A 25,934-nucleotide genomic window follows, 5' to 3' on the forward strand; every position below is an offset into this window, starting at 1 on the left:
AACTTAATTCCAATGAAAACACACCCACCACTACTACCAACCACATATGGCAAGGTAAACTAAAGGAATCATTTGTCTGTCTGTCTGTTTGTCTTCCATTTATACTTTATCTACAGTAAGATCTTGTATTTCAAGGATAATATAGACTGGAAAATTGCGCCAAATTCAAATTCACCAAATGCAATACATAAACTAATGGTAAAATAACAATATTGACTGGCCACTCTACATCAACCTCTGATTTTATTTATAACCTCCAAATGATACAAATTCTGCCTTTATTGACCTGAGCTCGGAAACTAGTTTTTGGCCTTCCTCAAGTAACTTAATCACACGCTGCTTATCCTGCATCGAGTACTTGCCAAACTTAACTCCCTTATGATAGTCCCGCTCTCCTTTTCCTTATTTGGCTGCTTAGGTGGGTCTGTCCCACCCCCACCAGCACCAGTAGGACCCCAGTAGAGGTAGAGGCCATTATCTTGACTTGACAGTGGAAACACCACCCAAAAGCACAATAGCAGCCCAGGCGGTCGCTAGGATGGCGCCGCTACAACTCGATAGTTGCATTCTTGTAAACCTCTTTACGCTCACAACGGCAATTTGATCACCAAAACTCTTCTTGAAACATTCTTCTTACCTTCTCTTCCATATTCATCACTAAAAACAAACTTGAGAAAAACAGCAAAATCACGGAGCAATCGACAAAAACCGCACAATTCAACTGATGACGGTGTAAACAGAGCTGGTAAACCGTTATTAGTCCTCACTGCGAAACATTCTTTTACTTATTCTTTCATACAGTATTTATGGGTACAGCAATTTTCAAAACAAAAGTACAACAAAATTCACAGAGTACTAAAAACACTTAACAAACAAAAGACACGAATCAATTGAACATGTGATGTCAACGTGAATGTAAAATTGCATAACCCCGCCACACTTAAAATATTGAGGGTGGAAGCGTGTTATAAAGCCAACAGTCATGCAAAAGTTCGTGTTTTACAAGCAGCGCTCCCCTATTCATCAATCGTTACAACCAATTGGCGATAACAAAACACTCGTTGTAGCAGAAAGACTGCACTGTATGAGGCCATGACGTCATTCAAGACGGTGGCCACCATTCAGCTTGCTGGATCTCACGAAATTCACGATATTTTACGCCAAATATAAGACATGGTTACATTAGGTAGTGCTCACGAAATATGAGATCTAACTGTGTTTAACTGTTTATGTATGTTTGTGTGTGTGTGTCTTTATGTGCCTTTCAGTATACTATATATCAATACCTATCTTAGTCTTGTTTTATCTGCTGTATATCTACCAATTTATTTATCAATACAAATATTGGTAAATTTACATTTTAAACCAATATGGCTCCTGAGTTGAGCAATGTTATCGTAGCTGTTAATCTAATAGTGGAGCGGTAGAAAATAATGTAAGAGGTTTACTTAGGGAGTTATATATATATATGTTACATTTAATTTAGGTTATATTTAATTAAAGAATTATTTAATAGTTACCTGAAATAATAGTTTTGTGCGAGACTACTTTCCTTTGTCTGCGTGCTCATCCTACCAGCTACCGTTGAATGTCAAATTACCTGCCATTGTCAGTTCCAACGATCCTGACCAGAGATATAAAGGCCTGTCACCATTTATAAAGAGGGCGGATTTTATAAGTCTTTTCGTATTAATTTATCCCCGCTGTTAACTTTAAACTCTTTAACCTGTTTTTATCTTAATTTCCTACCCATTTTCTCCATTAGTTCTGTCTAGTTATTTCATTTCATATTACTTCATAACTCCTGGCAGCACGTACAGGGTTGGGCACACGGGTTCTGTAATTCTAACTATTGGACAAGAATAAAGGTAAATACTGAGGTAAAATGACACCCTAACATACTCTAACAATGGTTTATTAATATGAAATTAAATATGGTTAAAGATGTCATTAACATACAACTACAAGGATCAACTTCCTTGGCTTTACTCCTCTGTACTCAACATTTACTAGCTTCTTAATCACTACTGGTTGTACAACACACCACGAGACGCTTTACACATGGCACACTGGAGTACCAGCACACAGTACCTCAACTCTTAGTCAGTCACAGCACTCTAGGAACATACCAACAAATCTACTTAACATTATCAGGGGTGTAGCTTTATGATATTTTTATACAGGTGCCAAGAAATAAATGGCGACCCCATACTCTTGCTGTTTCCACACCCTGAAGAGATACATATAGGAATCTCAGATGAATAACACAGCCACAGCTGGACTCAAAGCACAACACACTGAGAGCTGGCCGCTCTTAACTATGGTGCGTGAGATAGTCTGGATGGACGGTTAACACAGGTTGGCTGGGCTGGGCCGCATGAGACGCTACTCTGTCTCATCCATCTCCACCTAGGTTGATGTCGTCCCAACATAACGACCACTCTTGACCTCCGGGACTCTGTGGGTGGAGGGCCGGATGCTAGACCAGTTTGTCGACGTGAATGTCAATGTTTCAAAAGCCGCTAAGGGCATAAGAACACTTCACTTAACCCTAACGCCCAGGCTACGGTGCGTAAGAAAAGTATACATTGTCCTCTATATTCTTCCGTGGCGCCTCAGTGACGAGACAAATAAGGGAAAGTTTTTTACATGAAGCGCCGCCACCACGCACTTAGAGGTCATATTCCTGCTTGCCTTTGTTGGCTTATAGGCATGCATTTTATTTACTGATCAAATACTTTATAATATTTCATTTAGACTTTATTTATTTGCATTACTCTTCATAAGAAATTCTCAGCGACACACACACACACACACATCACACAGTAAATATAAAGATTAGTAGAATAACACGGACATATATTTTTTACACGTTTTTAACCGAAAAACAAATCGGTAAAATATATTACATAATTGGGACGGTAAAAGTAAACACTGGCAGAAACAGGTTGCAACTCTGTCATGATTATATAACCATTTAGTGGTCTCTACCTGCAGGCGATAATGACGTGGTTACCAATATAACATGCAGTTTTCTATGTACTGTACAAGTTTGATGATATACGGTTAAGGTAAATCATTGTTTATACCAGAACGTTGATAGTTAGATTTATAGCTGAATGTCTGATAAAATAATCCCAAACTTTGCTTTCCACATCGAGATGTCAAAATTCACCCTTGCCTCATTGGCAGCCTGTAATTCTGACATTTAGAGTGCAAGACTCAGTAAGCAACTCATTGAAATTTACTGCCATTTCTGTGCTCATCCATGGAAGTAGAGTGAACTGAGCTGAGAATTAAAAAGGTGTACAGTACAATACAGTATATAGGAGTGTGGAACTTGTGTTGTGTCACAGCACAAGTGGGGGACCACTTAGCGACGCAGCACCTGTCAGCCTTGTCCTTGACACCTTGATTAAAAAGAAAAAAAATCACATGTGACCCTGCAAGACCCTGACATTGACCCCATGACCTCTATGTGATCCCTTATGATGCATCTTACACCCCATATTTGGGAACCGATGATCCAAACCATCGGAAAAACACATTGTTCAACCTGAGCCGTGTTGGTTGAAAATGTAAATTTACCTATATTTGTCTCTGTCAGTCTATATACAGTACAGTATATCTGTCTATCTCTATCTATCTAACTTCTATACATATCTGTCAGTATCTATTTTTATATTTTCATCTGTTTCTATGTCTGTCTATCACCCAATCTATCTACTGTATATCTACCTGTCTACCTGTCTAAACTATTGTATTAATGTACCACTAATTTAGCTGGGAATGTTAAGGCACAAATGACAAAGTTTGTCCAGAATAGATTTACAGTCCCAAGAAAGTTCACATAAACCAAACTTTCATAAAACAAACAACTTCTGTACTGAAGGACTATTAATGTACTGCTGTACTGTGTATATTAAATGTTTTTGTTTGTTTGTTACAGATGAGTAACGACTAAACCCTTGAGAAATTAACAACTGGATCATGGAGACACTGCTGTTACAGGTATGTCTGTATGTCTGTCTAACTGTCTATCTTCATCTATCTGTGTTTCTATATCTTTCTATCAGTCTTTCAATACCTGTATGTCAGTCAGTCTGTCTGTTTGGTATCTATATCGTCTGTCAGACTGTCTTTATACATACAAGTATCTGTCTTATCTATATCTATGTTATCAGTAATAAAGATATTGACAGTGAGTGAGGAAGGTGGATACACAAGAGGTACAGTGAGTGAGGAAGGTGGGTACACAAGAGGTACAGTGGAGTGGATGGCAGACTGCAAGATGTTGCTGACTGTAAGTGTTGTGTATGTGCAGGTAAATATGTGTCCACGACAAGACTGAAGAAACTCAACACTGAAGATTATCCGTGGACTTTGTGGATGAGTTCTGCTGCCTGGGTGACATGATGAGTGCTGGAGGGGGTGCTGAAGGCTGCGGTGTTGTGAGTCATGGATGATTTCTGCTGCCTGGATTACATGATCAGTGCTGGATGGGGTGCTGTTCATTTTCAAGAGTCATACATGGCTGGAGGAAGTTTAGGGAATTCTTGTCTTTATTGTCAGCACGGGGACTTTCCCATCACATGAAAGGAAGAATGTACAGTATACAACTGGTGTGAGAAGTGTGGTGTTATATATCCGTGAAACATGGGCAGTTAAAGAGGATGACATATGCAGTCTTGAGTGAGCTGAAATGAGAATGGTGAGGTGGATGTGTACTGTGACGTTGAAAGATGAGAATCACCGTTCAGAGCTAAGAGGGCGGCTGGGTATTGAGAGTATCGGCCAAGATTTATGTATAAGTAGACCGAGATCGGGAGTGTGGGGAGAATGGATGAGACCAGCTGGGTTAAGTGGTGCATGAGTCTAAATGTGGTGAGGAGGAGAGCCAGTGGTAGGTGGCCAAGAATGACATGGGGAGAGATTGTAAGAAATGATCTTAGAACCTGACAAGACAGACTGCAAGAGATGGTGTGCATGGAGAGTTACTGCAGCTAACCTGCAGAGGCGTGGAAAATGGCTGTTTGATTTTGTTGTGGATGATGATGATTTTGATCTATCTTTCAGTCTATCTATACTACTATACTGTATTTCTCACCATAATAAAGGCAACCACTGATATAGCATGAAAGGTTTATAGTCCAGAATGTTCACCTAAACTAAACTTGCATAAAAGGAACAAAGATTTAAATGAGAAGAATTGCAGTGTGTTTCATAACCTGTACAGTATAGTTGACCCTCGCCAAATGAGGATTTCCCATCCACCGGGTTCTGGATATTCACGGTTTTACTCTGCCAACCATTTCACAAACCGGCATATAACAGTAAAGAATGAATAAAATTACATATAGTATCACCTTAAAATACACGTTGTAAAATAGAAAAACACAGCTTGGAGACATTTGTTTAGTTAAAAATATGTCTTATATGGTGGAAAAATGGTATATCTCTCAGTCTCTCTCTCTCTTTCTCTCTACATCTTTCTCTCCATCTGTCTACAGTATATCTGTCTTATATGTACTGTAGACAGAACTACTGTACTAACCATGATAGACAGTTGACAATGCGTGTGATTAATACCTGGAATACAAATATTTCCAGAGATATTCCAATATATTCAGGAACTAGACCACTTTAGTGATATAGAAGAACCAAGAAAATATTGTTTATTGTTTTGTTTTATACCCAAAACACTGGTGATTGTCTCTCAGATATCAGGACAGTGATGCACCACTATATCTTCAGTGGTGCATCACTGTCAGGGTTCATACCCAGTCTTGGACAGATGTGAGAAGGATGTTACCCTCACTACCAAACATGACAGGTTTTCTCCAGGTACAATACTGCAGTTTTCTCCCATACTGTGCAGTATTAACACTGGACAATGAAGGACATAACAAAGAACAGACCAACTGCCCAAACGGCTCATTACTGGTAGTTACGATGTCGCTATGTTAACTTATACAAAGGTGAATCATAATTTATGTTTACTCGGCGTGATCAAGCTTATTCATGCCAGTACAGTAATGTACTGATGAATGAGTCTTGATCACACACAACTATAAGGCGGCCTTCTCTTGCCACTCCATCATCCCTCTGGCCTTTAACTGGATCTCTGAGGTGACAGTCATGACCAGTGATAAATATTTTGGTGTTAAGTCGGTGGTGGTACGTGCAGGTCTGACCCACCTGTTACAAACTACTGCGAGGGAGGACCTTCCTTAAAGGTTTTAACTTGGCAGTAAGCAGAAGGTCACAGCTCTGTATCAGCTGTCAACACAGACGTCCTCAATGGCATGATGGTCTATAGACCATTTTTTATTTATTACTTACTTGTCCTTGATGTGGTTCACCCATTATCAGATGCAGGTCAAGAACATGACTGTCCCTCTGTAATCATCACTGAGTACATGAGGATGGATTACATTCTTAATCTCAAATGGCAGCCGTCACCTGCAGAAGTTAACTGTAGGGATGGTAGCCATCATCAGTAGAAGTTTCATGTTCCATTTTTACATACGGGAAAGGGATGATCCTTAACCAGTGACTATGATAAAGAAGGTACCTGTAGGTTCCTTATTTGTCCTGGCATCACATGACCCAACTGTACCCAGACTGTGGCCTCACACGTGCTCTACTGTTTGTCTTAAATCCAAGGTTATATATAGAAGTTAACCTGAGGTCTGACACAAATTGTTCTGTTCTGTTTGTAAAGATTTATGTCTTATATAATACAACGTCACTTACTGTGCCACTATTGTTGTACTGTACATCACTTTTTGTATACCTGTACAGTATTGTCCATATACCTGTACCTGCATTGTCTATGTACATGCTGACTGTATACTGTACCTCATTGTCTATATACATGCTGACTGACTGTATACTGTACTTCATTGTCTATGTATGGGTAAGTATTGTTTACACACACATAATTATTAATTAATTTGTTAAAGTAAAATGGAGGCTGACCACCTCCACCCTGTCCCACATCACTTTGCTCCTATCAGTACTTGGCCTATTGGTTCCAGTGCTTGGCTTTGAGCATAAATTCCATAAATCAATCAATCAATTAATCCTAGCAGTACATGTACTCAGATACTGTACTCAGCTTATTGTAGGAAGGATTTGAGTTTTTAATGAAGGTTTATGAAGACTTCAACCAGCTGTTCCATGAGTACTGTACTGTACTGTACACTGTCCTGTCCTGTCCTGTCCCGTGCTATCCTGTCCTGTACTTAATGTAATGTACTGTACTGTACTGAAACATATAAGTAAAACACAATATCTTGAACCTTGTCAGAAGTGTTCTTCCTCTGGGTGTGTTAACAGCTCTGGCTGTGTTCCACGCCACAGGTCTACCTCTCAACACCAGGAACCAATCATGCCTGACATGACTAACTTATTAGTTTAAGTTATACTATATACTGTACTGTACTCTTTATAACTCAGTGTTACTTTTAAAATACAATGGTAATCAATAACTAGTTTATTCATATAAACCAATTTACCAGATTTAAAGTAAATGCCAAGAATAGCCTACTGGTCTCAACCTGATGAACCATCTAGTGACCTCTACGCTCATCAGACTAATTATTTATAATAGTAATAAACCATCGCCACTATTTATATTTTTATACATGTGAGTCGTGGATTATACAAATTACTGTAAGAAACCCAAGATTTGCCCCTGACAACAAGACCATTTCACATAAAATTCACACAAAACCACTACCCAAATATCCATAGGTGCTTCAAGGCTCCACGGGCAAGTTGTTACCAGATTTAATTTACAATTCACAGTTATTACATGGAATTATACATTTTACAGAATACTGTATATACTGAACTGTATACCTACATGTCTATATACATGCTGAACTGTATACTTGCATTGTCTACTGTATATACATGCTGAACTGTATAGTGCATACCTATGACCTGTGGTGTAATGTTTATCCTCGCCTCACTAGCGAGCGGACCCAGTTCGATCTCGGGCAGGGTGAAACTATGGGTAAGTTTCTTTATGCCATTTGCCTCTGTCTACCCAGCAGTAATTGGGAACCTGGATGTTAATCGATTTGTGGATCGTATTTAGTAATGGTTAGCCAGTGCAGTTGGAGAGTTGTCCAGTCTTCGACTACTGTATTCCTTGACACTGGGTCATGCAGCTCATTAACTTGGGGTGGTTGTTGTGTTAGCAACAGCTTCACACCTTAACAAATTCACGCCTAGGAGGCCCCTTGGGCCGCCATCCTCGATTTCTAGGGGCTTCCATTATTTATTTATACCTGTACCTGCATTGTCTATATACAGTACATGCTGAACTGTATACCTGCATTGTCTATATGCTTAACTGTATACTGTACCTGCATTGTCTATGGTGAACTGTATACAGTACCTGCATTGACTATAATGCAGATTGAACCAATTGTAAACTTATATGATAAGTTTACGGAATAAATATATATATCTATCTATCTAAAGTGGTCTAGTGTATGGAAATATTTTGATCTTTTCCTGATAATGTTGTTTCATCACAGGTGTTACTCTGTTGTAGTGTGAGCCAGTGTGAGGTGGAGGTCAATATTAAACTGAGGTGTTTAGCTGTGGCTCTGGAAGATTGACAATTTGTCTTATTTTAATTATAAACCAGAACACTTTTATTTCTCACTTTTATCCATGCATAATTTGGCTAAATTTAGCTTTCATATTTACTTGGACTTAGAATGCGATCACACTGTGGTTTGAAATTAAGAAAAAAATATATTCTTTTGTGTTTTCAGGACTTTAGAATTAATATGATTTAGTGAGGCTGTTGAACTGTTCCGCACTTTACTAAACCGAAAATATATTTTATTGTTCGTTATGAATTCAATCTCAATAGTTCGTGTCATTTAATGTTGCTCTAAAATCTGTTGACTGACATGCAGCAATTATTCTGTTATAGTCATGCCAGTTAATGTTGTTTTAGGAGATACAGTTTATAATGTAGTGATCTCCGTTAAAACAAACCATTTTTATTTTCCAAATTTGTCGCGCTGGGTTATGAAGGTGTGCATGGTGGGAAAGGCTTTGGAATAAGGAATATTGAAGGTGAAGAATACTTGAGTTTGGGGATGGCATGAAACAGGTGTTTAAGAAGAGTGCAAGTAGGCTGACCATGTAGGCCTAAGTCAGGTGGCACAGAAACCCAGATTGGCTTCATTTTTGTCAGGAAATTAGAACAGGTTGCTTGTGAGTGTGTGTGTGTGTGTGACATGTTACTTAAAGATGGAGGAAGAGGAAGAGGGTGGATTTTCCAAGAAGGAGAGTGTAGGAATTGTGAAGGAACTGAGTGGAAAGGAAGCTTTTTTTTCTGAGTTGAGAAGCTGGGAAACAGCCAGTGACAGATTGAAGGGCAGTGTACCACGATGCTGGGCCATAATAAAAGATGTTGTTTTGAGTGTGGTTGATAAGATTTGTGGCAGGAATGATGAATTGGAGAGAGAGAGAGAGATAAAAAGAGGAAAGGAGATTGTGTGAGACGTGGAAGATGGTTGGCAACAGAGAGAAGTACAGTACCTGGAGGCTAAACTGAGATGGTTCAGGAGAGAAAGGAGGAAACTAACTGTGTTAAGAGATACATGAATGAAAGTGGAGGGGAGGGGAGTTAGAAGTAGGCAAAGAATGACATGAGGAGAGGTTGTTAAGAAATGTCGGTGCTACTTTAGTAACTGAGAATGTTCATTGGTTGGAATGATGAGGAACAAACTGAACAGAAATAAATGAATAATTGAACACAAAAAAATTAAGAATTGTCGAATAATATCAAAATATTCGGAACTCAGTTAATTCGTATTTTCAGTAATTCGAGTGACCCAGAGTCTCTTTTTGTCGAGTCACTGAAGGTATAGTGCAGTTTGTGGTCCACAGAATTACTGAAAATACAAATTAACGGAGTTCCGATTATTTTAATATTAATCGACAATTTCTCATTTTTTTTTGTTCAATTATTCATTCATTTTCGGTTCAATTTGTTCACATTGTTCCTCATTATTCCAACCAACAAACATACTCAGTTACCAAGCCTTGACTGCCACATAAAGAACTCTTTATAATTACTGTGGAAGCAAATATTTTTTAAGTGTACAAACAGTAATAATAAAGTAAATAATACAATAATAAATAAATGTAAGACTTACTGTACATTGTGAGGTGAACTAATAATATATAGATGATATTCAGAAAGTGTAATAGTATTGAGGATCAGTTCTGGGGTCCACTGCTGTCATCAAGAAGATTAATCCCCAACCTACCTAACTCAGGAGACTGGTTCCTTTGTTCTTTGTTTTTCTCCCTTGTTTTGTTGTTTTAGTTGGCTGAAGAGGGTCTTAGTACACCAGCTCTAAAGTTTGGTCTTTTATTTCTCCAATGAGGGTTTTTATTTCATTTACCAGTGTGGCCATGACACCTTCGGAGTATCATCTACATTTTACGATCTCACATTATTTATTTATTACGGTATTATTTACTTTATTATTGTAAGACATTATTTATTTATTACGGTATTGTTTATTAATTATTGTAAGTATTTTATAAATATTTATATTTGTACAATAATTATAAATAGAATATTGTATGTGGCAGCCAAGGCAACTTTCGAACCACTCGGTTATTTCAGATTGGATTCTTTCCAAATTCAAATCGTTTAATTAATTTTTTGAAAACATACGAATTAAGCTAAAGTCCGAATTACAACTACAGGTATCTGATTTAACGAGGGTATAGTGTAAATACCCCAGTAGACTGCATATTATGGTAGCACCGAAATCTCAGAATTATTTTGATGTATTAAATCTGATTATGCCAAATATTTTTGTATTTATCTAGATGTGCTTAACAGTAATATTTCTAAGTCCAAAAATTCACTGTTAAAAATATTGTAAGTCCAAATTCATCGTTAAAAATATTGTAAATCCAAAAATTCATCGTTAGAAATATTCCAAGTCCAAAAATTCATTGTTAAAAATGTTGTAAATCCAAAAATTCATCGTTGAAAATATTCTAAGTCCAAAAATTCATTGTTAAAAATATTCTAAGTCCAAATTCATCGTTAAAAATATTCTAAGTCCAAATTCATCGTTAAAAATATTCTAAGTCCAAATTCATCGTTAAAAATATTCTAAGTCCAAAAATTAATCGTTAGAAATATTCTAAGTCCAAAAATTCATCGTTAGAAATATTATAAGTCCAAATTCATCATTAAAAATATTCTTTGTCCAAAATTTCATCGTTAGAATTATTCTAAGTCCAAAAATGACCAAAATTTTACCTGGGCAAAATTTGAGTAATAAGAAATTGTCTGGTTTTAGGGATAAAAAAATTTGTGCCATTCTTAAGAGCTCCAGCTTGGTATCTCCGTGTTTATATTTATTATGAGGCATAACGGACTACCTGGACGTGGGGAGAGTAACTCAGTGGGCGCCTACTGAGTATTCTCCCCACGTCCAGGTAGTCCGTTATGCTTGTATTTTTTTATATTATTGGTGAGCGATGATTTGAAGAGGCTTTCCTCCGGAGACTCTTCCGATTATCCTTTACCAAATTTTTTCAACGTTAGTCCTGGCAATGGCAAACTCAAAAAACACTTAAGGGTAAAAAAAGGGCATTTTTTGGGCTATTTTTCGCTCAAAATTGGCCATTTTTTCATAAAAATTGGTATTTTTTCCATATTTTTAGCTATTTTTTTCATATTTTTAGCTATTTTTTCATATTTTTAGCTATTTTTTCATATTTTTAGCTATTTTTTCATATTTTTAGCTATTTTTTCATATTTTTAACCATTTTTTGCTATTTTTTTTTATAATTTCAGCTATTTGTTTTAATATTTATAGCCATTTTTTTATATTTATAGTTTTTTATTATATATACCGTATTTTTTTATATTTATATATATATATATATATTTTTTTTACATTTGTATATTGTATTTGTATATTATATTCATATTTCATTTGTATATATAATTTTTCAGATGCTTTACAAAAGTACTTTGCTCCAAAATGTGAAGCTGAACTTTTCTGTAAAAGTTGTAAAGAAAAGGTTAATGAATACTGGTATTGACATTTAGACATTTATTAATGGAAACTTAATGGCATTATAAATTTTTCTTTGACAGCAGTAAAGGGCAGCAGTGGCCAGCACATGGCAGTCCAGGGTGGCAACAACAGTGGACAGGACAGTGTCCAGGGTGGCAGCAGTGGCCGGCCTAGGACAGGACAGTGTCCAGGGTGGCAGCAGCAGGCAGTCCAGGACAGGACAGCAGCAGCCAGCTTAGGGACAGGACAGTGTCCAGGGTGGTGGCAGCAGCAGCAGTGGACAGGACAGTGTCCAGGGTGGCAGCAGCAGGCAGTCCAGGACGGCCACAGCAGCAGTGGCCAGCCTAGGACAGGACAGTGTCCAGGGTGGCAGCAGCAGGCAGTCCAGGACAGCAGCAGCCAGCTTAGGGACAGGACATTGTCCAGGGTGGTGGCAGCAGCAGGCAGTCCAGGGCAGTGGTGGCAGCAGCAGGCAGTCCAGGGCAGCAGTGGCCAGCCCAAGATAGGACAGTGACCAGGGCGGCGGTGGCTGCAGCAGCCAGTCCAGCTTAGTGGTAACCACCCACCACAAAGTCCAGAATAATATTTCTGTACAAAATAAAAAGTAAAATTAATATTTATTTAACCAGATTATTATTTTAAATATAATAATGACTAAATGTGCTGTAGTGTTCTAGACAATTTAACAAGGACCAAATGTACAAATTACTTAATATTAAAGTTGGTAATTGAAATCTTTCACCTAATGATACTTGATAACATACTGCCAAGTGTTCAGGGAATATTATCAATAACTGTACAGCAACTTAACCTAACCATGTATATTGTACCTGCATAGTTTAACCATAAGAGTTATTGAGTCATATATATATATATATGCAAGTAAATCACTGTAGGTGCGCGGGATCTAGGTATATGCTGATAACCACAAGGAAAGAAGAAAACACGAAGTTCCCAAGCGCTTTCGTGTAATTCACATCTTCAGGGGTGAGTACAGACTAGAGAGTAATACAAATCAAGGTGTATATATACAGAGGAGGGTGAGACCAGGTCCACAATGGTCAGGTATTAGGTAATGACCCTACTAATCTTTAAATAGCACACAACGGTTGGTGGTCAGGTCAGATGGTCAAGTGACCCGGCCTTTTCACCTGATCACAAATCTTCTTAATTACAAAATTGTCCAGCTTGTACATGCCGTTACTCAAATTCATGTTGGATGCTTCGGTATGTTTAATAAGACTAGATTCTATGATGTTCCTACTATCAATTGAATTACATGGTAATATTGAGGAGGCATTATCCCAGTCAATGCAATGCTTGTTATCCCTCAAATGAACAAACAGAGCATTGGATTCCTGGCCTGTCCTAACACTGTATTTGTGTTGTTTAATTCTAGTTGCAAGATCTTTACCTGTCTGGCCTAAGTAAAACATATTACATTCCTTGCAAGGAACTTTATAAATGCAACCAATTGTGTTGTTGGGGGAGTTCTTGATTAACATTTGTTTAACAGTGCATGAGTTTTTAAATGCCACATTGACGTTCCAGGTTTTTAGCTGTGCAGGAATGTGAGAAATTTTTGTGAAATGGTAATATTAAGATATTCTTATGGTCATGGGTGGGCTTGGGGTCAGTTCTATAAAAAGTTTTCTTAGTAATGTTTAAGCATTTGTCTATGAAAGATCTAGGGTATTTAAGGTTTGAGCCAATATTATATATATATTTGTATTCCTCATCGATGAATTCCGGACTGCAAATTCTCAAGGCACGTAAAAACATTGTTGAAAATACTGACTGTTTGACTTTATTATGGTGGGCAGAATAATAATGAATGTATGAACACACATCAGTTGGTTTTCTATAAATACTGAACTTAAAAGTGTTACCTATTCTGTGGATCAGACAGTCTAGGAATGGCAATTTACAGTCTTGCTCTAATTCCAGTGAATTTGATCGAGGGGGCTAAGTTGTTAAGTTGTGGCAGGAAAGCTTTTAGGTCCTCATTACATGGCCAGAGACATAATACATCATCAACATATCTAAACCAGACTGCTGAGGGTGGTAAAATATTACTTAATAGTTTCTTTTCAAAGAATTCCATATATAGGTTGCTTAATACAGGTGAGAGTGGGTTACCCATTGCCATACCAAATTTTTGAGCATAATATTCCCCATTGAATTCGAATTTGCAATCCTTAATACATAGTTTGATGAGTTCGATGAAGTCGTCTTTCGAGACGGGCAGTGAAATGTTATCCAGGGAATCTATGAGGAACTCTAGTAAATCATCAACTGGGACCTTTGTAAAGAGTGACGTTACATCAAAGCTGACCAGTTTAAAATCATGATTAATGTGTAAGTTATGGAGTTAGAAATGTTGCCAACTAGGGGATTTAGTAAAGAAACTAACTATTTAGATAGTTTATAAGAGATTGACCCAACTGAGCTAATGATGGGTCTTGCTGGGTTATTGGGCTTGTGGGTCTTGATTACACCGTACATGTATGGCAGTGGAGGGGACGTTGAAGTAAGATGTTTAATGAGCGTAGCTTTGCCTCTCAATAGGGACTTCAGTTTTTTGTTGAACTGGGTGTTGACAGTGTTGAGATGATTATTTATGAGTTTAGAATATGTTGTAGTATCACATAAGAGGTCATTCATTTTAGAGATATAGTCATCTTACACATTAATCATGATTTTAAACTGGTCAGCTTTGATGTAACGTCACTCTTTACAAAGGTCCCAGTTGATGATTTACTAGAGTTCCTCATAGATTCCCTGGATAACATTTCACTGCCCGTCTCGAAAGACGACTTCATCGAACTCATCAAACTATGTATTAAGGATTGCAAATTCGAATTCAATGGGGAATATTATGCTCAAAAATTTGGTATGGCAATGGGTAACCCACTCTCACCTGTATTAAGCAACCTATATATGGAATTCTTTGAAAAGAAACTATTAAGTAATATTTTACCACCCTCAGCAGTCTGGTTTAGATATGTTGATGATGTATTATGTCTCTGGCCATGTAATGAGGACCTAAAAGCTTTCCTGCCACAACTTAACAACTTAGCCCCCTCGATCAAATTCACTGGAATTAGAGCAAGACTGTAAATTGCCATTCCTAGACTGTCTGATCCACAGAATAGGTAACACTTTTAAGTTCAGTATTTATAGAAAACCAACTAATGTGTGTTCATACATTCATTATTATTCTGCCCACCATAATAAAGTCAAACAGTCAGTATTTCCAACAATGTTTTTACGTGCCTTGAGAATTTGCAGTCCGGAATTCATCAATGAGGAATACAAATATATATATAATATTGGCTCAAACCTTAAATACCCTAGATCTTTCATAGACAAATGCTTAAACATTACTAAGAAAACTTTTTATAGAACTGACCCCAAGCCCACCCATGACCATAAGAATATCTTAATATTACCATTTCACAAAAATTTCTCACACATTCCTGCACAGCTAAAAACCTGGAACGTCAATGTGGCATTTAAAAACTCATGCACTGTTAAACAAATGTTAATCAAGAACTCCCCCAACAACACAATTGGTTGCATTTATAAAGTTCCTTGCAAGGAATGTAATATGTTTTACTTAGGCCAGACAGGTAAAGATCTTGCAACTAGAATTAAACAACACAAATACAGTGTTAGGACAGGCCAGGAATCCAATGCTCTGTTTGTTCATTTGAGGGATAACAAGCATTGCATTGACTGGGATGATGCCTCCTCAATATTACCATGTAATTCAATTGATAGTAGGAACATCATAGAATCTAGTCTTATTAAACATACCGAAGCATCCAACATGAATTTGAGTAACGGCATGTACAAGCTGGACAATTTTGTAATTAAGAAGATTTGTGATCAGGTGAAAAGGTCGGGTCACTTGACCATCTGACCTGACCACCAACCGTTGTGTGCTATTTAAAGATTAGTAGGGTCATTACCTAATACCTGACCATTGTGGACCTGGTCTCACCCTCCTCTGTATATATACACCTTGATTTGTATTACTCTCTCTAGTCTGTACTCACCCCTGAAGATGTGAATTACACGAAAGCGCTTGGGAACTTCGTGTTTTCTTCTTTCCTTGTGGTTATCAGCATATATATATATATATATATATATATATATATATATATATATATATATATATATATATATATATATATATATATATATATATATATATATATATATATATATATATATATATATATATATATATATATATATATATATATATATATATATATATATATATATATATATATATATATATATATATATATATATATATATATATATATATATATATATATATATATATATATATATAATGTTGTCTTTCAATGACTTTGCTTTAGGAATTATTGATTTGTGAACAATTAATTTTAACTAAATTTACATCAATGAATATCTTGGGCCCAGTACAGAACAGTATTGTTTATTAAAGGTGAAAGCTGCCGAGAGTAATTTATTATTTCTAAAGTATACAAAATGTAGGTAACTTTACATCTACATTTATGAATTATTTCACCAAGTTCAGCATTGAGCAAAAGTTAATTTACTTAGTTTACATTTTATGTATTAAATTGTTTTTTAAATTTGTAAGAAGTTAAGAGTAAAGTCAAGTTATTACCTATAAAAGGTTTAAAGCAAGATATTTTGAAACTTATTTATCCTAATACAGTATTATAACATGACCCTAAACTGAAGGTTTTATCCTATATAGAAGTACCACATTAATCCACTTAATCTAGTACAGTAATTGAAGAACATTAGTGATGCACCATTAATAACATACCTAGTCAAAATTTTCTCAATAATCTGCCGCCAGATTCAAAACCCATTTAGAGTTAATGCTATAATTTAGGTCAATTTTATCATGCAGGTATAACAATTAGTCACTATATAGTCTTACCACCAAAGCCAGACTATGAACAAAGCAAAATATCAGCCAAATAACAGGATTCAAATAAAACAATTTACTCTGGTGGTAGAGAACCAGTCCACAAATGCATCAACTTTAGAAATAGTCTGACGGAATTCTTGAAGCTGCAATGTTAAGAGCAGCTGGGTTTTAAATTTTATCATTGCGGCGTTTAAGTCTACCCGGCACAACACGCAGTAATTATTAACATAACTCACTAATCAAGTGGTCAACTATTTATAGACAAATAGTTTAAAGGCTGTTGGAAGCTGCAACCATCCAGGAGGAATACCGTCCACATTAATTATTAACTGTACGGTATAATAAAAAGTAAGGACTAATGTTATGACTCAAATAGAGACTTGATAATGTTTAAGACTTATTTTGGGAACATTTAAACTTTATTTACTCATTCTCTAATAAAATATAATCTTTAAAGGGAGTTGTTTATCATGACTAATTTTGTTATCAAGAACTCCTCTCCAGCCTCAACGACCTACTGAAAGTCGTTCATTATAGGTTAATACTGTACCAAGTCGTTCTTCATTCTAATTTGAATAATATTGGTAAATAAAATATCTAATGTACTTTAACAGTGCTACAATATATAAAATAATCTTTCTCGTCAGTGACAGTCTTTACCAGATTATTTTTTTCTCAATAAATAAAAGCTACTTAGTCTGGCCTGATAATATATTCATTACCATATAATGAACTGCTGTAGACCTGCACAGAGGACACTGCCATCACAACTACAAGGCAATGATCGGCAGCCGAGTGACGACCATAATAAGTGAACAGACTATAACTCGTTTCCGTAATTACTGTATTTTGCCGGTAATACAAATTTTACCGAGTATTGTAATTTCTTCACCCAAACCAGACGGCAAAATGACATCAGCTAATACTTTGTTTATTGATACTGATTATTCCACAAAATATTGATATTATCTTTAACTTATATTAATTGGTGCATCCCTAATATTGTACTGTACTAATACTTTATTGATATATATACTGAAGAGTTGACTAGACACGGCAGTTCACGAGTTACTATTACTGTACAGGTAGTTCTGCTATAACGCGATAATTGTGTTCTTGTAAAATATCCTGTTATAGAAAATCGCGTAATAGAAATAACAGAGCTTATGGAGAAAATAGGGTAAGGTGCAGATTACTCGAAGTCGAAAAAATTTAGTAGTTAGCCTAACACAAAGGATAGCACAGTCTAAATAGATGTTACATTCATATCTAATAATGAAATCATACAGTAAATGTAACACTTTACTTGATGGGGGAGAAGGGTGATTTTGAGGTTGATAAAATCGAGCTTCTCTTCAAGTGTTATATCCTTTCTTTTACGATCATCACTGGGAATTCTATCACCAGAACGCTTCTTGTTGATATTCTTCTTTACTATATTCACAGTTAATACTGTACCACAATATTGGAGAAAGAGTAAGCAAAAATCGCGTTATAGCAAACAAGCGTTCGCGTTATACAAATATCGTTCCTAATTCATAAATCGCGTTAGAGCAAATTCGCGTTATCAAAGCACGCGTTATAGCAAATTCGCGTTATCAAAACACGCGTTATAGCAGAACTCACTGTACTGTACTGTACTTTTAGTTTAGTGAAGAAACCACAATGAGTTACCCTGGACTGGTGCAGTGTGGTGCAGGGCCGTGCAGCAAAAGGCGGTTCACCAGAAATCTCTCGGGTCATTTGTTGGATCCTCCATCTTTAAGTCATCATCCTGGAATGAATAACTAACAACTCTGCACAAATTAAATAGTTTACCTACAGTACATTACAGGCATCCCCCAATACAGAGCACATGTGTCTGATAGTTTCAACAATATGTCTACACTACACAGAAGCAAACAATGAATAAATCCCACTTTGATGCCACTTATCTGTATATGAAAGTAATGATTCTCCCTCACAGGAACATAACCCCCAATATATAAATTACTTCCACCTAATGAACACATTACCAGGAATAAAACTGCTGTATATTAAGGGACACCTGTCAACTAGTTTACTGAATAAATGAAGCATTACAGCACAACTTAAGTGGAGAACAATGCACAGTTACACAACCTTATTTTTACCACAGCTCTTCAACTATTGGCGATATCACTGATAAACTTGAATACAGTATTACAAGTATTATGTAAGCTTGGATACAGTGTACAGTATTACAAGTATTATGTAAGTATTACAATTATTATGTAAGCTTGGATACAGTATTACAAGTATTCTCTAGTTATCCCCTGATTATACTGGTTAACTGCCCCCACAATGTTTTATAGTACTGTACTTGATTATTGATGAACATTGTACAAGGTATCTGTTAGATAAAGAAAATGTTTATTACATTCAAGAGCTGTTGGTAAGAGGAAGGCAAGTACGTAAACATTTTCTCCTCAATTTCTTGTAAGAATGCGGCAACATTAATAAACAAAATGGCATCAAATTAATCAAATTTAAGTTAAAATTGAAAGGAACTAACATTTACAATTATGAGTTACTCACCCAATGACTCTACAAACATCAACAGGCCGTCAACCCAGAACATTAATTTACAATTCTTTACAACTAAATGAAGGGTCCTTGTAAAGTTTAATAAATATTAAAAAAAAATCCACCATTTATAACAGAAGTAAACCACAATCTTCACCAAGTACAAGGTTTATATAGAATACAAGTGTAGTTACCTGTACTGGGAACAACGTATTAGACAAATTGAGAACTGTAGATGCAGGCAAGTTAATAATGCCAGTTATTTGGCTAACTTAAGAAGGATCCTGTTACTGTACAGGACCTTAGAGCCAGCCAGGTGAAGGTACTTGTTGGGGGAATAAGGACTTTGAATATAAATGGTGGAAAATTAAACTAAAGGCAAGAGACTTACTCCTTGTTGGATGCATTTATAGATCACAGAACTGAAGTTTATTAAGCCAAGCCAGTTTAAAAGCATTAATACTGTACACAGCATTATGGGCTACTGGTGACTGACTGGAGGAATGAAATTACACTTGAGAAACAGGAATGCAGACACTGCTGAATATCACAGCCAGTAAACCGTTTGATAAAATATACTGTACTGTATACTCCAGACCAAACACACTGTCTCAAGGAATACAAGTCCATTCAGACTGTAGAAACACTGAGCAAGACAGCCAATCCGATTCCAAATGAAGTCAAGTCAAAGCCCCAAAAGCTTTCAACGTGTGGGCACATCAGACCCCAGACTAAGATAATGTTACACACTCGGATCAGGGCAAGACGAGAGGAGTTAAATAGTGTTCACAAGAGGATGTAAACCTCCCATGTGTGAGTGACAACACTGACATGCTCTCAGTCAAGTATTAAAACATTATCAAAACTAAAGTTGGTAAAATGGCAGTTTCGGCCAATATGCCCCGGTAGTTGATCCTGTGTATTTTAGTGTGACAATCTAATTTCACCTTTAATTCCAGGGAAAAGTAACCGTCTTATCCCCCAAAAGTATGGAAAAACTTCAAATTCATTTCTGCCATTATTCTTGGTTGAGATGGTGTTAAAAATACTCCCAATAAGGAGATGTAACGGTTGGGATGGTTAAAACAGCCCGCCGTGTATTGGTCCAAACTGCATTTATACCATAAAGGTACATAGAGCCCTGATGGGGAGCTTCACGAGTTGTATAATGACCTTCCTGACCTCGTTAAATCTTGTAGTACAGAAGCATAAACAAGCAAAACGTTCCCCAATGACTGGAAAATGACATACCCAAGTCCTATATTGAAACAGATGACTTATGAATAATAACAGTATTGCGAGTGATTGGCATATTGTGTAAATTAAAGCCAATTAGTTCATGCCATTGTCCAGCTTATAGACAAGCGAGGTGTGACTTAATACAGGATTATAAACATGTAATAGCTCATTACTTAGCCTGGTGTTCACAACTAGCAGACGCCCACCCCACTACGAGGCTACAGCTTAAGTCCGAGTTGTGAACTGTTGGAACAATCTGTTGTGACGGCCCTGAGTGTGAGCTGTTTTGTGACTACAGTACTGTACTTGCCAACAGTGTAATATAGCTAGTACATGCCCAGTACTTGCCACAGTAACAGGAGAGCCAGTACATGCCCAGTACTTGCCACAGTAGCAGGAGAGCCAGTACTTGCCCAGTACTTGCCACAGTAGCAGGAGAGCCAGTACTTGCCCAGTACTTGCCACAGTACAGTGAGTAGCCAGTACATACATGCCCAGTACTTGCCACCAGTACATGCAGGAGAGCAGTACAGTAGCCAGTACTTGCCACAGTAACAGGAGAGCCAGTACATGCCCAGTACTTGCCACAGTAGCAGGAGAGCCAGTACTTGCCACAGTAACAGGAGAGCCAGTACATGCCCAGTACTTGCCACAGTAACTGGAGAGCCAGTACATGCCCAGTACTTGCCAACTGTAACAGCCGGTTCATGCCCAGTACTTGCCAAAAGTGCAACAGCCAGTACATGCCCAGTACTTGCCAAAAGTGTAACAGAGTCAGTACTTGCCCATTACACTTGCCAACGTCTAGATGCGTTCGACCGCCTCTAGACCCCAGTGGCAAAGTTTAAAGTGAAGTAGACTTAACATAACACGTGAGAACAAACTTTCTAACCTCAGCCAATAAGGTGACCCACGCTGACGACCACTGAGGCAGCGAACTGGTCTTCAGCAGGGCAGCTACACAACCAATTGGATCCATCATCTGTAAAGAAATAAAGAAGCTTAGGAGTAACAAATAAATATTAAAATCTTTACGGTGACCAAAACTAAAATTAAACCATATTTTGTTAATTTAAATAAAAGCACAAGCCAAAAATAGTAAAGTATTCTCTAGAGTAACTAGTCAATGTGATAGTTAACGACCATTAACCAATGCTTGTTCAATGTTCATTAACTCGTCATTGTGTATCTACAATATTATTTAAGTCTGTTTAAATTATTTCCTTTTAAAATAAATCACTTGGTACAAAATCGAATAATAAATTTAACCACTGAAATAAATTTAAAATAAAACATACCATACCTTTAAAGAACAGCGTCTGTCAAGTGAGAGAGACGACCGGCAGCACTTCCCCCCTCTGTGTCTCCATGAGCACTGCTCCCCACCGGCCAATCACTGCTCTGTGTAACCTCTTCCCGCCTAAGCCTTGTCCGAATGAGGAATCCTAACAAAATATTTACAACCTCAATCGTATATACAAATTTTAATACAAGTTTTAAGGTAAATTTTGGTGTAAATTAATTTATATCGTAATATAGAAAAAATAACAATCAGGAAGACCTTACGGAAAAATAAATACAAAGATAAATCCAATAATATAATCCAAATTCTTAAGTTTCGGAGACAGTCATGTGTTGACCATTCAGGGCTGCCAACATTACCGAGTTAGACAGGCCGGTCAGTGGCGAAGAAGATAAACAAAAGTAATTTCAATATTATACAATAAAAAAAGTATTAAATACCTTTTCTCTTATTACCTCATCAAACCACGGCCCTAAATAAACAGTTATTAGAATGAGATTAAATACAAGACTAATTAAATGACTTTGAGAGATAGCCTATTAAAAGCGGGATTAAATGACTTTGAGATTAAAAGCCGTATTAAACAACTTTGAATGAGATTCAAACTGTTACAATAGTATTAATTAAAATAATAACAATAACAATAATCAAACTATGGCATTATAGAAATGCCATAAAAGTGTGTCCCAGGGAGTGCTAGTGTGTCCCAGGGAGTGCCAGTGTGTCCCAGGGAGTGCCAGTGTGTGTCCCAGGAGTGCCAGTGTGTCCCAGGGAGTCCAGTGTGTCCCAGGGAGTGTCCAAGTGTCCCAATAAGTACCAGTGTCCCAGGGAGTGCTAGAGTGTCCCAGGGAGTGCTAGAGTGTCCCAGGGAGTGTCCCTGGGAGTGCTAGTGTGTCCCAGGGAGTGCCAGAGCCCCTGGTGGAGCCACCTCCCCTGAGAGGGCTCTTGGGGCCGTTACCTCCCCTGAGAAGGCCCTCTAGAGGTGCCGCAGGTCCTGGGGGCACCGCTGTCCCTAGGAGGGCTTCTAGGGGCGAAAATGCCCCCGGCAGTGCCCCTGTTGGCACCACCGCCCCTGGGAGGGCACTTGGGGGAGCTGCTGGCCCTAGTAGGGCCTCTGGGGACGTCACTGTCCCTGGGTGGTCTTGCCAGGGCTCGTAGGGGCGCCGCTGGGGTCACCACTGCCCCTGCGAGGAATGTACTGGCTCTGTTATGCACTATTGGCAACTTGAGGACAATGGTTTAATCCTTTGATGATGATACTTTAACCCTTTGAGGAATATGGTTGCACCCTTTGACAATAATAGTTTAATCCATTGAGGATGATGGAATAAACCCTCAGATAATTAGATTTAAACCCTTTGAGGACTGGTATCAAACCCTTTAAGGAAGATGGTTCAACCTTTTTGGGATGATTATTTAGCCCTTAGAGAATGGCAGTTTAATCCTTTGACGATGATGGTTCAGCCCTTTAAAGACAATGATTCAAACACATGAGGACGACTATTAATGACTCGTAATATTTTAATTACTTTTGCCATGATAATTACTCGCCACCTATGATTTTTCGATGGCACTTTTTGGTGTTATTCTGGATGTCCTTTAGTTAAATGCATACAATTTCAATTCTGAGAAAAAGATTACAGTATATTGATAAGAAATCCACTAAGAGGTGAAGCTTACTGTTTCGGCCTGAAATCTCGATCTTTGGGTTTTTCAAAATCTCGATACTTGTATAGGTACTCCTGAGCACTGATCACGAATATTTGATTAGAAATTTGATAGGGTAATTAGTGGTCCTAATGACACTTGGAATGTCTTAATGACATTTTTCGGTGCTAATTACTCGTCATTTATTACCGAGTGTTGTTTAGTTTATTTGATCTCATACAGAATGTAGCAAATATATCCAACAATGATTGTTAAGTGTTCAGCAGTTGAAGTTATTGGATAATAGCCACAATGTTTGCAGAATGGTGAGAAAGAACTACAAAATGGGATTGGAGTTGGAGGAAAATGGGAAAGTTAAGCCAGAGAATTTCACAAACTATTTACAGTATAGTGCATAATTTTAAGGAGACAGAAGGTGACCGTGTTTTATGTACACAACACAACTTGTGCTCAAAACTAAACATATACTGATGTATATTTATTAACGAGTACAGTTACGTACCTTAATGCCAGGTTTAAAATAAAAAGTATGTAAAGAAAAATACATATCAAACATATATAAACAATATATCAATTTACATTTCCAGATTATAAAATTACCAGAAGCTTTACACAGGAGTGTGCACACAGGTGAAAATAACGACACAAAGGCTACATATTATAAAACTCTGGAAACTTTTATACAATACCAAGCAGATTGGAAAAAAATAAAAACATATAAATAAAAATATAAAAAATTGCATATGGCAAACAGCCCAGCAACTTGCCTTTGCTCTCCCCTTGGCCTAACCCACTGTGTCCTGCTTTCTTTTTCCTTCTTAATATTTTAAATTCATTTTGCCAGCCACACTTCCTCTGTTACCTGGTAATAAGGAATTTTGGCAGGTTTTTGACAATGGCCTACCAATGAGATACAACATCTCACCTACAGTTTGAGAATGATATGTTAAAACACTATAAATATATCTGGGTCCATGCTATTAAAAACTCATTTCAGTATCATATACAGTAAAGAGGTGTTATAACAATTTTATATAAAAACACATGTTAGACCAAGACTTGTAAAATATCCTAAATTTACCAATAAAAATTCAAGTATCAATTTAACAGAGTAGTATAAATATTTATAACAAAACAGTCTTATCTACAACAAACTGATAGGATAAAAATATTAAGACAGAAATACAAATTCAGAGATATACAAAGAAAGATAGTTGATGAATGCATACATACACACATTTACATAAAGAGAGATATCTATAAGCATAGATATATAGTCACAGATAAAATTAAAACAGTGTTATTGTACCTACTAAATTCAAATTACCAGGACACAAGGACTGCCCCCCCCCCATCACAGGATTTTCGTCTGAGATTATTCCAATCCGTGAACACTTTCAAGTACACTTTATAATGCTAACACATGTAGAACACCGAGTGGAATTCTTAAAAATAAACAAAATTTGCATTTCTAAGCAAAACTGTACATTGCTTTATAATCCTTGCATAATAGCAATATTACACAGGTACAGTTTTCCAAAGATAAAAATAAGCTTATAACCCAAACTTGTGAGTTCTATATGGCGGTAGTGGTGGCCGGGCTGGTCGGAGCAGTGGGTGGCACGGCAGAAGACGGGGAGGTGCTCAGGATAGCCGATGGGACGACGGCAGAGGGGGCAGTGGGTGGTGCCAACGGTGATCCTCCGGCCAGGAGAGGAGCAGCCTTCACGTCAACATAAGGAGGTGGAGCTTCTGCACTCGAATCTCTACGCGGAGGAGAAAGCATCTCTTGCCGGTCACGGTCGCGCTCACGGCCGGGCCTGAATGCCTCCAACAAGGCATCAACTTTGTCTGGAGTGGGACCCCAGCGTGAAAAGCCAGCATCGTTCTGAAGCCAAACAGCAACTGTTCCATGCCCACTCTTCAGAACAACTTCTGACCTGAAAGAATACCAAATAGAAATGTTTAATGAGGCTTACTCAAGTCTTAGCAATATTCTTCATATACTTCACCTGAAGCTGTGTGTTTAACAGCCCAGGATAATTGCTGAACAATGGATAGTGATTATTGCAATTATCATGATTAATAAGGTGTAATAATAAAATGCATTGCACATTAATTATAATAACAGTGGTCCCTCAGTTAACGA

The 25,934-nt window shown here is 37.3% G+C and overlaps 1 protein-coding gene and 2 long non-coding RNA genes across 8 annotated transcripts in view; 1 reads left to right on the forward strand and 2 right to left on the reverse strand.

Moving 5' to 3' along the window:
* The first annotated feature begins 28 nt into the window (after nt 1–28).
* LOC121854026 lies at nt 29–12,292 on the forward strand. Its single transcript, XR_006086455.1, has 3 exons — nt 29–54; nt 3,950–4,011; nt 12,170–12,292. It is a non-coding gene; the product is annotated as an uncharacterized LOC121854026 (long non-coding RNA).
* LOC121854025 lies at nt 12,111–22,248 on the reverse strand. The gene is made up of 4 exons (XR_006086454.1): nt 22,118–22,248; nt 21,707–21,796; nt 18,706–18,805; nt 12,111–12,677 (listed from the first exon to the last, which is right to left on the reverse strand). It is a non-coding gene; the product is annotated as an uncharacterized LOC121854025 (long non-coding RNA).
* A 1,901-nt stretch (nt 22,249–24,149) lies between these two features.
* Nucleotides 24,150–25,934, reverse strand: part of LOC121854023 (mRNA (2'-O-methyladenosine-N(6)-)-methyltransferase-like) — a 32,429-nt gene continuing 30,644 nt past the window's right edge. For all 6 annotated transcript variants that reach the window (XM_042348411.1, XM_042348409.1, XM_042348408.1 and 3 more), the window contains one exon: nt 24,150–25,725. In XM_042348411.1, the coding sequence (XP_042204345.1) occupies nt 25,362–25,725 (364 nt within the window). In that variant the 3' untranslated portion in view covers nt 24,150–25,361. The remainder of the gene's footprint in view (nt 25,726–25,934) is intronic.

This window comes from Homarus americanus, unplaced genomic scaffold, assembly GCF_018991925.1.
Source record: "Homarus americanus isolate GMGI-L3 unplaced genomic scaffold, GMGI_Hamer_2.0 scaffold24638, whole genome shotgun sequence".
In the NCBI taxonomy this organism is placed as follows: domain Eukaryota; kingdom Metazoa; phylum Arthropoda; class Malacostraca; order Decapoda; family Nephropidae; genus Homarus; species Homarus americanus.